Source organism: Lepisma saccharinum, chromosome 29, assembly GCF_977018435.1.
Source record: "Lepisma saccharinum chromosome 29, izLepSacc3.1, whole genome shotgun sequence".
Classification (NCBI taxonomy): Eukaryota; Metazoa; Arthropoda; class Insecta; order Zygentoma; family Lepismatidae; genus Lepisma; species Lepisma saccharinum.
In genome coordinates, this window is record NC_139257.1 from 33112467 (window position 1) to 33127437 (window position 14971).

The window sequence follows — 14971 nt, forward strand, 5'->3', positions numbered from 1 at the left end:
AGACTAGCAGTAAGAGCTTACAATGCACAATGAGTGGGCCAAGGGGGAGACCAAGATGTTGGTGGAAAGAGAGGAGTGGTGGAAGACCAGGAAGAAATGGAGAGGCTTCACTTCTATGCCGACCCAGCCAGAGGCAGGAAACGGTGCGAGGATGATGATGATGACATTCTTGACAATGCATGTGAACCACCACATGTCCGTCCAATGTTGCCAATTCATGTAAGACACATCGAAAGGGCAGTGGAGGTCAGTGAAGAATTTACTTTCACATGGAACATTCAGAAAGGTGCATGAGGAGCAGAGTAGTGATGAAAAGGCATTAATTATTTACCAAAACAAAAAATGTTGCAATGCCATACTCCCAAGCTATTTTCTCTGGTCATCTTTTAGGAGAAGTAGGGAAGTTATTGTTGGCAATTTCAGATCATTTCCATGAACATCAGTAGCCATATTTCAAAATTATATATTCTACTAAAATTTACCTTGACTTTCTTTAAAGATGCTTTACTAGTACCTCGGAGAAGAATCTGTTTCCGAAGTTCCTTATTTTCTCTTTCTAACCTTTCCAATTCCTTTTGGTATTTCAATTGGACTTGAATCAGTTCGTCCTGGAGTGCCTCTAGCCGTTCATGGTTTTTTTCTGTGGTAAAAAGATTGCCATCAGCACAAAGTATAACTTACAAACTGCTAAATTAATGCTTCTATAGATCACATGCTCAAAGATTACTTAGAAAGATATAAAATTAGCAATGAATCACAAGTATTGGTAAGTTGCTAATTAGGTATGAGCTGATATGAAATTTTGGCCGATATATGTACGGATATAAAATTTACCACCACTGATAACTGATATTCTATCGATTCAATATAAAATTCTAAATGGTCCTTCAAAAGTCTAAATGGTTCATTCACTCCATAATTAATATGTGTTAGCACACGACTGCAATGCAAAGGAAGCTGCATATTTAGAGATTTACTATTAAGAAAAGTAGGGTATGAGATTGCATGCTTATATCCATAAAAGTTGTAACAAAATGACAGAATCTTGCATTAAAGATTTTTATAAATATATTGGAATGCTAAAATTATCGGTAATTTTACCGATAAACCGATATGCCTATATAGGCCGAAATAGTATCGGAAATATCAGTTTAAATTTCATCACAGGTACCAACCACTACTTTCTCGATCATGATTACCTCACAGAATCCTCCAAATATACTGCAAATTCTGCAAAATGTGCAAGTTTCATTCATTTGAAGTCAACAGTGTGTGGTGAAAGTAGACTGCATGACAATACTCTCATTCTCTCACATGTGAAACTGATTATTTCAGAGGAAACTCTGGTATAGTTAGAGATAGAACAGATCAATTGGTACTTCTATCAGTATTGGCCAATATATCAGTGTATCAGTAAACTTCTGATAATTTGCCCAATCCAATATTTCTATAAGTAGCTTGCAACTTACTGAAAACTCTGCCATTTTGTTATTTTTTCCCATGAGTATTAAGGCAAAATTGATGAAACCTGGCACTGTAAGTAAACGTCTAAGTGCACAGTTACTATTTCTAAGACATAAAACCTATTGCAGTCACCTGGTTACATAGGCCTCCTGATGGCATAGTGGCACGTTGTTGCCTTGTAATCAACGGGTCATGGATTAAACAGCCGGCGGAGGCACAAACTGTAGGTCCAGTCCCAAATAACCTTTTTATGCATAAAGTGGACTTAAAACATGCATATTTTGTCGTAATTAAATACTTTAAACGGTTTCAATTTCAAAGCATGAGCACAGGTACAGTGAAATCCATGAGTATTACCATGCAATTTTTTCTCTTACATCGTATGTGCTCTTAAGTGATGGATTTTTATTAAATTTCGCACACGCAGGAGATGTACTACGTAGAACTTTCAGCGAAAAATGCAGGCTCGACCAGGACTCGAACCTGCATTTCTTGCTGAAAGTTCTACATGGATTTTTATATATGCTGGTGCAGAAGTTATCAACAACTTGTTTTGAGTTTTCTTTTAATTCTTGTAGCTCTTATTGGGTCAAATATAGTGCATGAACATGGTGATGAACAATTTTGCATGGTAATACTCATGGATCCCATCGTAACGGTGAGAATTTGATACTCGTATCGGTATAAGATCAAAGTGATATCGGGTGTTTTCTACATACCTTAAGTAAATTACATGTTGTACACTAGATAAACCTGTAGAAATTACACACAACTCGAAGAGTGTTCACCAAGGTAGGATTTCTTATAACAGTGACAATTTATGAGTTAGAAAAGTCCCATTGGTCTAACATGGAAAATTATTTTAGTTGGTGTAGGTTATCTTAAACAGATTACATTTTTATAAATCTTTGTGGTTCAAGCACTATATGGTGCAATCAAACTGAATTATTGATTGTTACTTGATGTTACATTACAATTGCCAGAAAACACTTTAAAGAACACATACACGCAAAAATGAAACTTTGAAACCAAAATTACATTGATTGAACCTTATATTCCTTATCTAAATTCAAAATTTTTCAATTTCAACAAACATACTTTTTGGGCATTCAATGAAAAGTGTACTCCATGTAAACAATAAAAGGAATCAATCTGGAAATTATTGTTTTTAATTGCATTAAGGTTTAAATATTTGTAAATGCATATAATTTGCATGTTTCAACAACAAAAATGATTACCATCTGTAGCCTATATGCTTCACAAGCAGATGAAATCAAAGTTTGCTATATTCTAATACTGTCACACTTGTAACACATTTTCATTCATTCAGGCTATGCCATCATGCTCAGGTTTTCTTCTCATTTGTTAACAGACACTACAAAAGTACTTCATAATTCTATGAAATTAGTTCATTATACTTTAATTGATTCGCATGTCTAGAACCTTACATTTTGTAGTTTGAATATCACACACTAATGCTGGAATGCCCCTTTTCATTTTAATATATCTTGCATGCACTGACTGTTTATTACATAAGGGCTAGTCAAATGAAAGTGAGCCAAGTTGATGTTTTGTACTGGAAAACTAGTATATTTATACGACAATAGCTTTTTGTGTTTCTTTAATTAACTGCCACAATGGCAATATCCATTTTTATGTAATTTTCAATTCAAAACTAACAAATTTCAAGTTAGTCCTCTTTTGAAGCTTTGGAACCTCCATTGCAGAATGGACATCTTTCCGATACTCATATTAATGGTATTAGTATCGGAAAGAACCAGTTTAAACTAACCTGCAATACTGGTCAAATCCCTTTAGTTATTTTATTTTGTGGGATCTACATTTTCACAGTGTCTAAATATCCCAAAAATTATGCAAAAACCATAATTTCTTGTTAATTCTATTCTAAAATTGTGTGGTGAAAGTGGATTCTAAGATTTAGAAGACAGCTTCTTTAACATTATGACTAACTCATGAACATTTTTAAGTTGGTAGAATAATACGATATAGCTCAAAATTCCTAAATATTTTAAACGTATTTAAATGTTACAATGTTCAAGTAAATCAGTTTTTTTCCATTTTATATTGGATGGGCATCAGTTCTTAATATTGGCACACTTCATATCAGTACACATCAGTATTCCTGTTGAATCACTACAGTGCACCCCATTATCAACCAAATAATTAGATCTGATTTTTAAAAATTTATTAAAATTTAATCAATCCACTAACCTACAGTATGCAAATCATTCTTTCATTGACTTACCAGTAACAGTCTTTCTCTTTTCTTCAACCTTTTCGCCTGCAGAGGGCCTTGTGAAAGCTATTGCATTTTGTTTTGCTTTTATTTCTGAACCTGATTTAAAGAAGCAAAGAGTATCTATGTTGAATACTATTTCTCATCATTACCTATAATAATACTTAATAAACTTTCACAAATCTAAAAGAGCAAGAATAAGAAACTTACGTTTGAAATATAAACACTTTCTAACAAAAAGAGAAAACAATTCTGGAAATTATATGTAACACTGCAAATTTGAAACAATTTATCATTTGCTCACCCTTTTAATAATTTCACAGATCAATTTGCCACACCACCAGATACAGTTATATTTCAACCTGAATGCACATGAAACAATGCTGGAACCACAAAATGATTTACTGTCTTGTCCTTAACGTAAACGTTGCAAAGAGTACACCATGAGTAAAATGAATGGAAATATCTGCCTCAAAAACTAATGGAAAGTAGCATGGCTATGTATTTTTGAACCAGCAGGTTCCAAAGTGAGCCAATACTGATACCAGTGATATAGAAAAGAACCGGTTGGAGTTAAATCACAGACACTGGCCAATACTATTCCAGTCTCTGCAAAAATGTCATGTGACTAGAAGCATGCATATTTCATTTTTGATACAAAAGCAAAATATGAAATAGCACACTGCGATGTTTATTTTACATGTTTTGAAAGGTGTGGGGTGCATTTCCTACCACATTTTGTCCCAAAATGATGTGAAATGAACTGCAGAATGTGAAAAAAACTCAAAAACTAAATTTGTTTACTAACCCCACACTTTCTGAAGGGTGAATTATCCTGAGAGTTATGCAAATCATGGAAAATGGATAAATTCAGCTGCAAGTATTTGAGAAGCAAAATTTGATTCATTCATTTGAAATCTTTAGGTGCTTAAGTATGTATGGTCATTTTGCACCCTTATAAGTGTATGGAGTTACATTGACCCTTTTAACACCAAAGTACCATCTTTATATACCACTTTTGATCCTGAAATGTGCCCAATCTTTGTACCAAAATATTGCTTTTATATTTATCATAATTACAGGGCTCTTCAAATGACACTCTTGCAAAATCTAAATATCCTGTAAAATGTATAATTTCCATAATTTTTGCAACCAGATTTTGGGTAGAAAAGGATTTTGTGAATAAATTATTATCTCATGTGAAACTAGGAATAAAGCAAAACTCTGGTCAAGTGCTATGATATAGTTCAAACGGAAAACTTTTATATTAAAAAATTATAAACGTTCTGAACTACCTTGAATCCTTACAATGAGTACTCATCCACAGAGTTAACAATATTAAACAAACATTCTGGTATAAATAATAATTGTGGCTTAACCAGTGATCAAACTGGGTCTCTGGCATTCTGAGCTACCACACTAACTTCCGAACTCCCTACAATTGCCACAATTACATCTCTGAAATATCCGTTCCAGGTATTCAAACAATAATTTCATTAAGTTTATCTTTCTTCATAGAACTTATGAACAAGCTATTTCTTCGTAGAAATTTTAAGCGAATGCAGGCTCGAGCAGGACTCAAACCCGGGTCTCTGGCATACCATGCCATTGCTCTAACCACTGAGCTACCAAACTGGCCTAGCCTCGCGTGATTTTTTGCTGTAGCTGTTTTACCTGCATGGAGTCGTCTGCTAGTGCTACTATATGCTGGGAGGAACCAGGCAACGTTGAAGTCTACTGTGTTTCAAAGGCAACCGATCCTGTTGCGGTAGCACTGGCAGAGACGATTCCACGCAGGTAAAACAGTGGCAGAGAAAAAAAAGGCGAGGCCAGGCCGGCTAGGTAGCTCAGTGGTTAGAGCAATGGTACGATATGCCAGACCCCCAGGTTCGAGTCCTGGTTGAGCCTGCATTTTTTGCTTAAAATTTCTTCGTAGTACATCTCCTGGGTGTGCCTAATTTTCAACAAGTTATTTCTTACATTAACACTCTTCTCAACAGCCAAACAATTCAAATCATTTTATTAATTTAGCAGTCACTGACATTAGTTGACAATGTAAATTAAAGTAAATTACATACATAACAATACCACTGAGTAAACAAGATTAGTGAGGACTAAATACATAGAAAGAAATATGACTGTCAGAAAGTAAATAATGTTAACTATAAGGGAAAAATATTCTTGCATTTATAACAACTATACTACTTTTCTCACGGAGACTAGTAAATGCTTTCTGCTACAAGTCAAAAGTAAATACTAAATCATAATCATTTGTGCATGTCTGGAAAATAGGAAGAAAACAACAAGATTGGAACATCCACAAAAAGTAAAAAATGCATGCAGCACAAAGGACATTCACATAAACAAAACATTATTTTCCTACACACCTGGAACATGATCAACTCCAGTTAACCCCAGAAAACCTATGGGAGGAGAAAGACAAGATGAGAATAAGGCTATTGGCAGTAGTTCTCTACAAAATAAACATCAACAACAACAACAAAAAAATCAATATTTGACTTTTGAACAATGCACAAATGAAAATGCAAATAAATAAAAACAAGAAAACCAAAACAAAATTAATGTCTTTACACCTCCCAATCTACCAATATGAACATTAAGGCCTAATGTATTTACTGTCCCTTACATTCATAAATAAAAATAAAATAAATATATTTTTTTAAAAAAAAGCAACTCAGTAATAATTTGTATAAAATCATGAAAAAAGCACATTAAATATGGAAGTTTTAGTAAGTGAAGATTGAAATTAAGAGTAGGGAGTGCTACGAAAAGAGATGCATACAGATAGTAATGTAGTACTTGAAAATTAGTTCCCTAAGTTACCATTACGAACACAGTGTAGATTCTTGTAGTCCTGGGTTCAATTCTTTTCAAGAGACCTACAAATTTAGTGATGGCCCAGAATCGTGAGCATAACTGAGTTACTTGAAAAGGGAAAAGACAGATTAATATCGCTGGGAGGTGTTCATGCACCATGGATGTACTGACCCTTAGGGCAAGGGACAACTGTCTCCACCATAATGAGGGTCACCTTGAAGTTGTCATTAGTTAAACGATTGGGTATTGCAGAATAGTTAAAAATCAAGAATAACGTATAACAGGTGTGGATGATAGAAGCAATCTATCTTTGTCCTCGTTGAATCTAGTGACAAAGAAGTAATGTGGCTTGATACAGATGTTGCAAGTGAGGACTAAAAAATCCTTGGTCCTTTCCCAAAGTATATTGTCAAGTTGCTGTAAAGAGGTGTTATTTCATACCATTATGTGCCAATTTGCAGGATCTTAACACAATTTATTCATTTGTTTTAAATAATGGAAGGAACCATGCTGGAGAAGAACGTGGAAAGGTACACTGTTTTCAGGAAATTGCTCCCTCACACATCATCCACCCCAATCACCAGATCTTGCTCTATCTGACTACTATTTAATAACATTAAAAGACACTTAAAGAGCAGAAATTTTGCAAGCAGAGCAGTTTCTTGCAGACCACAAAATAATTATTTTTGTAAGGTTAAAAAAACCTGACATGATGCACCAAGTGCATTGAACTTCAGGTTAAGTATGAGAAAAAATCAAGAAAAGTTTCATGGTTCACAATCATTTCCTCTTTGGTTGGAAGACTGCTCTAACTAATACCTAAGAACTAGAAGAATTCTTCTAACCTGTCAATACTGAAAGAGAGTTACAAACTTTTGTAAGCCATGTGGAACAAGAACATGGATATGTGAGGAAAGAGGAACGTGGGCAGAGTTTCTTTTGGTTCAAGGTGTGAGGCATGCAGCATATCTTGAAACACAGTCCACTTACTGTTTTGGAAAACACCTTCAGAATCCAAATCAGATGCTTCAGCTGCCTGTATAGCATCATCTAGTCTATGGTCAAACCATTCACGCAAGTTTCTCATCTTTTCTTGGCCTAAAATCTTGAATCTGGGATCTATTCAATAATATGAAAATAAATGTTTCGTTTTTAATAATGGGTTGCAAAGTAAGGAACACATGACAACACAGAACATTTTGCAATAGCAACAGTGTTCTATATGATGATGTCATTAAATGAACACAAACCATGATACAACACTTTCTCAGGAGGAGAATTCAGCTAGATCACAAGTTAAAGATATATTTTCGGTATTAAAAATATGCAATACCACAGGATCCTCACAAAAATAGCTTCTGGCATCACGTGCTGTGTAGAACATGTTCGTCTTACTTGTCAGAGAGCCGGAACACAAGACGAAACACAGCGCACATGATCACCACTATATTTTCACACTTCCTACCACCATACCTGTTTTTAACTCCATTGTATTCTTGACAATGCTGGCAGAACGCCAGCAAAACATCACTTTTAAACCTTCATTTTGGTGCATGTTGTGTTTCTTACAGGAAAGATGACCCCAAAAAAGGTCTTGTATGAAATCAGTAAAGTTTTAATAATATATTTCTCATCTTAATCAATATCATGTTTAATGTGCTTAAATGGCGCTGCCTTCAATATTCAAATTGTTAAAATACACAACCTGAAAACTTTGTACCTTCAATTGAAAATCACGTTATAAAAAGCACCAACAACATGTATCAAAATCTCATTGCACACACTATAGTTGTTAATTGAACAAAATTTTAGGATATCTATTGGCCACCAAGTAGATACCTGCAAATAAATTACCTTACCCATGAGTTGAAATTTGCTCAAATGTAATTTCTATCTATATTTATTTTCAAATGGACCAGCAAAGAAACATAGTGTACTTTGTTTTCAGGTTATATCGAGTTAAAACAATCATGTTTATGGAAGCACACGAAGAAAAACATCCACTCTATCTACTAAAATTTAAAAAAAAAAAATACTTCAACAAAAAAGTAGTGTTTAATAATTTGAGGATAAATATAACTTTTGTTATTTTTTGATGGAAGAAGATTTTTTATGAAAATTTCAAATATTCAAATAAACTTAACAGATTAAGATAAACATTAAGATGAGGCATAACTTACACCACATGCCATTTCACTAAGTAGCTGAAGTCCAGTTTTGGCATGTACTCAGTTTTTTAGTTACTAAAGCTTCCACCACATTATGTGGCTTCTTCAGAAGTTAATACAAGAATGGTGAAAGTTTAAAACATGTGAATGTAGTTGGGTTACAGAAGGTTAAAATAGACAAAGAAGGTAAAAGACAATGCAGAGTGTCCGATACTGTTTCCTACTCCATACAGGGGCCACTATGGTTCGTTACTGGAGCATATTTGTAGTAAAATCACAGGTTCGATCCCCATAATTCACCCGAAGATGAGAGAAGAGGTGCTCTCTCGAAATGAAATGTATAGTTAAAAGCACTAGACAATATTAAATTACCATTGCATGCTAAATATCAAGTAAGAAAGCCAGTTGGATGGCAAGTGGCATCAGAATACCGAAAAATATACACACCTATTTCCAAATTATCCTTCACTTTGTCTTTCATTGAAATTAAAGTTCCTCGAAACTCGTTCCACTTCTCTGGAGGGGGGAGATACTCATCCAGCCACTTCAGATCGGGAAACGACTCTTTCCACTGTTCATATGACTGGTAAAGAAATAAAACTATAAGCCTTTATAAGCTTTAATACATGACCAGAAATGTTGAAAACTTACAGAACTTATCGTTAAAAAGAAATCTATCAAAAACTGAACACACTTAATTAAAAAGTGGATTGTATATGTGATGCAACTTACCATACGGAGTTTTTCACCATAAACCCACATCGGAGCACAATAAGAAAGGGAAATCAAGAGTTAGCTATTAATAAATGTAAAAATGAAAAATGCAACCTTTAAATGAAACTTAAGAATCCTGTTTCAAATGATATTTGAACAGTTTCTTATTTAATTGCCATGGTCCCAAAGTTCGCTCTGAAACATTCTTAGTTCACAGTACACCATTATGACATTAAAAACTACACATCTATTTTGTAATACAAAAAATTAATCATCATTCAAAGGGGACAAATTAGGTACTTCTTGTACCTCCCCAAAAGAGAGAAGTTAACAGTGTCACCTTGTAATCCTGGGTTTGATTCCCAAAAGATTTGATATGGGTTATTTATCTTTGCTTTTCTGACACTTCTGGCTAATCGCGAAGATGAGGATGAGTGATGATATGATGAAATTGATTCACAAGCTGCCCAAGCTGGTATTCGCACCTGGGATCTCTGGTATTGTAGCATGCTGTGATACCAATCTGCCACGAAGGCTGGCAATCACCAATGGAGGCAGATTGCATAGTGGTCCAGATCCCACTTTAAACTATAGGTAAAGTCCCAATTAGCCTACATGAGCATAAAGTGAACTTAAAACAAACTTGCTCTCGTGCTGAATTGAAAGATCGGAAAATGACATGTAATGTAAGCAGAGTTTCAACTTGTGAAAATAAATAATTCCAGCACAAGTTACATCCATTACATTGCAGATTGTTCGACAATTTTTTCAGCATGAAATGATGTATTGTACACTCCTGTTCAGATAAAGTAACATATATTTCGACCGACAAACCTTAAAAAATGTGAACAGGAAAGTACACATAGAACAAACAAAAAAAAAAAAAAAAAAAGATGCACAAATGTAACAAATCCAAAAATTACTGGACTAATATTTCCAAGTTATATGATTGACATAATCTTCAAACTCAATGTGACTTCAAGGGGTCCTGGGATCGATACCCAGTGGAGGCATACAATGATTTGGATTCCATTTTTAATTGTAGGTCCAGTCCTGATTAGCATATCTGTGCATAAACTGGATGGTAACGGTTCCAATTGTTTTATGATTTCTCCTAGCATAAAGACTAATTATCGTAGAATTTTGGAAATTATTGTCACACGAAATTTGAACCTTCCTTAAAGTAATTTGCACGGTTTGGACTCGAAAAAACTTATTTATGTTGAAAAAAAAAAAACAACTTAAAAATTACCTTACGCAAGCATGCGCATGGACATGAAATTCTTCGTCGAAAAGCGACAGTAAATATCGTAGAAGCGTGGGAATGAATGTAGAAGTAAATCGAAACCTTAGTAGAATGTATTTAGGGACTTTATTTTATTGCTAAGGGAACCAAACCTAACGTGCCTAACCTAACCACAAAAGCATATGTTGAACAAAACCTTAAGTAATCGCTAAAACTCCGCAGTATGTGTCAACAGACGTACATCGAAATCGAACCATGTAAAAATTGCATTCGTAGCATGATGAAATTGCAACAAACAAAAGGAACTTGGGCCAACTGACTTAAAAAAAAACAACTGACACTCAGTACATCAAACCAAAGTCTAGAAAAGTCTTGTTTATTTGTTCAAAAACCTGCCTTTTGTGCAGTTCCACAATTATTTTTTTCCAGAAATGCAGTAAAATTTCCAGACATTTCCAGGATTTGCAGACTGATAGACACTTTGAGTTAGTAATACTATTCAGTATATACTTATATACTTTGGTCCATGTAGAAAGTATGTGTAAATAATGATTATATCAGAATTACACAATTGGAACTTATGCCTTATAGCAATTCACAATGAAGGAAGAAAAAATCATCAATGCACAACTACTGAGCATTATAACAAAATGTTCACTCTTACAATAAAACAAATACCTTCTGCAGCGTCATTCCTCCTCCGATTGCACCTCCAAGTAAGAGATAGCGCACTTTCAGAACTCCTCTCAACACTCTGAGAGCAATTCCTGCATATCCTCGCCTAGGCAACACACTGTAATAGGGGTACTTAACACAAACAATAGGTCTTCTTGTTCTTCCTAAAGTTCTAAGTGTACAGTAGTTAACTCTATGAGGGGACATATCCCACTTTGCACTTTTCACTGCCCCTCTTTTTAATAGAAACATTCCACAGCCACCACACCCACTCCTATAGCATCTGTTGACAGCCATTGTTAAATCCAGCCTGTAAATGAAAATAATCCATTTATTTATTTTATGACTTTGTTCACATGGCGAAGTTAAGGCATTAGTGCCTTCTCTCCCACTTAACCATACATTACAGTGGTCATTGTTTTTCTTTACAATTAATTACATACAATTAAAAAATTAAAAATAAAATAATACAAATAAAATGACTGATTGATTGAGTTTTATTTTACTTCACGTTTTGTGCCTCTTGGCTATTTTGCGAAGATGGGGATGAGTGATGAATAGACATTCACAAACAACCAAGCCCGAGCGGGATTTGAACCCAGGACCCTTGGCATACAAATAAAATGAAAGTAATACAGTTTGCATATGGGGGGGAGGGGGTCATATCATTAATAACAATGGTCATTATTTTTTACTAATACAATAAACAAGATAACTGAAGAGCCAAATTAAAAATAAAAGCAATACAGTTTCTACATGGACACACACACATGAATAACTACAGAGAAAGCAAATTTCGTGAGCTAAAAATCTTACGCAATGTTTTCTAGGTCCAATTGTTTAACATGTGGGATTTTAACTGTATTATAAATAGTAACAAAATAATCATGCTTCTAAATACTGAAATACAAAATGGGACATAGAGTTCAAGTCTCTTATCGGTAGCGGTTCAAATGTTCACAAGCTTTATAGGAGAATTAGAAATCTCGAAAGCTTCAAAAAAGTAATTAGTGCAGTTTAAAGTTCAAGGTAGCCTCAATCTCGTCCACCTTCAATTAGGACTCTACTGTGTAACATGTGGGACTTAAGCTGGGCATTGAAAAAAAAAAACTGATTAATTGTAGAGAGTTTGTGTGCTTTATATAATATGATCATCATGTGATGCAAATTCTTTCCCACAGCAGAACGACATTTACTCTTTTCCGGCACTTTTGTTTTAGGTCATGTGACATTCAGGCATCTGTTCCCCTCTACCTAATTGCTCTACATCCACTTTAAAATCTGTGTGTGGAAGGATCTGTCCATCCATCATCAGAACAAAACACCTACTCAGAACAAAACATCAGAGAAAACCATCACTGCAGTGTACACACTCTTCGTAAGTATACATAGCATCATTATTTCAGTTTGTTTCAGTGAAAGATGTTTTCCTGAATGATCATGCCTGTATCTATGTTATGTATCATGTTTTGATACATTCTTGCAGGCATAAACCTTCGGGTTTAAGAAGGCTAGAGAGTTAGTTTTGATATGATGCATGTTCACACTAGAACAAACATGATACAAGCCATGATAGATAACAAGTAGAAGCACAAAAACAGAAGCAAGAACGAGTAAGAAATAGTGGTATAGTGCATTAATGCATGATATCTAGTTTCTTGTACATATGTAGAAGTTTCTTCAGTTTCCTGCTGGGAACATCACTGATATGGATACCCAAAGTGCGAGAATAAAGCATGAGGACTCTCATTAATTCATTTTATTGGAACTATTGATTCAGTGTCTGTGAATCTTCCTGCAAACTTTCTCCCATCACCCTCTCCATTTTTCTACTGCACCCAATATGGTACTAGTTTACTATCCTTCGGACAGACTTCTTCATTTCTACAGAAGAAACTACTTTCCGTAATAAGTTCCTGTAGTATTGTCTAACATCTGGAAGGTGTTTTGTGTGATGTGGGAATGTTTCATAGCGGAAATTCAACCATTGACGCATAGCCCCACGAACCATTTCCGGTAAGGTTAGATTAGGTAGGGTCACAATAGGTTACAATAGTTAAAAATTGGTTTTGAAAAAAATATGCGTAGCCCCACACACCATTCTCGCATAGCCCCACGAACCATTGACACATAGCTCCACAAACCATTTGCGGAAATGTACGTTTTTCAGTTACAAAAACACTTTTTTTAAAAAAATTGATAAAAAAAACATGAATATACGTTAAAAAATGATCCGTGAAGCAGATAGGTAAGTACAAATGTCAAAAATTGATGATACTCAGAAGTTATGTGTGTCCGAAGGATAGTAAACATTTACCCTAAATATAACTGACCCAAATTCATATTGTTTAATTCTAAACCAATCATTGTACACATGCTCTTTTAACATGGTTTGAGCCAGGCTCTGTGGCAGAGTGGTTAGCACAGAATTCTACAACACCAGCGATCCCAGGCTTGAATCCCGGTTTTAACCAAAAGTAGCAGAAAAGAGAAGTAAAGTAAACTAAATCAAAACATGGTGCAGTTTCTACTTGTCTCTCTTTACACACATATTTTACTGACAGAGTGATTACTTTCTGTGTGTTTGGTGAAGAAACATGTTCTTTGTGAGTGGCATTCGTTTACTATTGGTTTGCACTCACACTCCTGTTACTACTATGTCACGCGATGTGAGGTACAAAATGGTTTGGTTCTTTGTTTATGTCGGTCAGGTTTAGGGTTCTCAGCACTAAAATAACGTCCATAAATCAGCACCTCAAGTGGAAAATGTTAGCTGGGGGATGTTTTGTTGTGCCTTGGAGTTAACACGAGAGATGCTCCTTAAGGTTCACATGGTGACAATGGGACAACTGGGGGGGATGTTATGCGAAATTTTTGGTATCTCGGAGTATACCATCCCCCTTCACTACTCTAAACGCTTCCAAGAGCTGATCACCGGTATCAAACACAAATGCACTTGGGAGACTTCCTTCTAATCGTAAAAAACTTGCGAAAATCATTCTAACCGTACTATCTGCTGAACAAGCACTGTAAGATAAATACCAACAAGTAGGTTGGCAAATATTGATTGGCATGTGTATTTGTATACACCAAAAAATATAGAAATACAACTAAATTGAATTATCTATACTTTATGTTAATTTTATGCGCCGGTTATAGCCAATCTCTTTTCTTTCAGTCTAATACTCTATTACTTACCCAAATTTTCCTCTTAGTACATGTTCCATTTTGTCTACCTTAATATATCATAATAATGATAAAGCTGAAATTATCTCTAACATAATTTGCATCAATGAAATTTTACACTAAAGCAGACACTACAGACGGCAAACCCCATTTCCAACAGTGTTGGCAGAGTGTAAATGAAATTTCCATTCCACGCGTGATCGTAGAAATTTCTCTTTTGGTTAAAATATTCTAAAAGTGCGAGGGAAAAGAATTTCCCATCAAGAACCAAACTCTGGGAAATAATTTCACGACGTTTCGTGATTCCGAATAGTCGGAAAATATAAAGTGGATTTAAAACAACCTTTTGGCATCGATCATTTGCCTACTTTAATGAAGGGTAAATACACAGATCCTTCAAATAAAATCAGAGCGTAAGACATC

At 34.9% G+C, this 14971-nt stretch overlaps 1 protein-coding gene across 6 annotated transcripts in view; it reads right to left on the reverse strand.

Annotated features, from left to right (window-relative positions):
- The window catches only part of Opa1 (Opa1 mitochondrial dynamin like GTPase), a 61757-nt gene extending 47056 nt beyond the window's left edge, over positions 1 to 14701 (reverse strand). Inside the window, exons 1-7 of one of the 6 annotated variants that reach the window (XM_083114253.1) lie at positions 14561 to 14701; positions 11366 to 11672; positions 9175 to 9310; positions 7550 to 7678; positions 6109 to 6144; positions 3731 to 3820; positions 483 to 640 (exon numbers count right to left, since the gene is read on the reverse strand). In XM_083114253.1, the coding sequence (XP_082970379.1) occupies positions 483 to 640; positions 3731 to 3820; positions 6109 to 6144; positions 7550 to 7678; positions 9175 to 9310; positions 11366 to 11672; positions 14561 to 14589 (885 nt within the window). In that variant the 5' untranslated portion in view covers positions 14590 to 14701. The remainder of the gene's footprint in view (positions 1 to 482; positions 641 to 3730; positions 3821 to 6108; positions 6145 to 7549; positions 7679 to 9174; positions 9311 to 11365; positions 11673 to 14560) is intronic. The other 5 variants (XM_083114256.1, XM_083114254.1, XM_083114255.1 and 2 more) reach the window with 5 other exon arrangements.
- Positions 14702 to 14971: the final 270 nt, after the last annotated feature.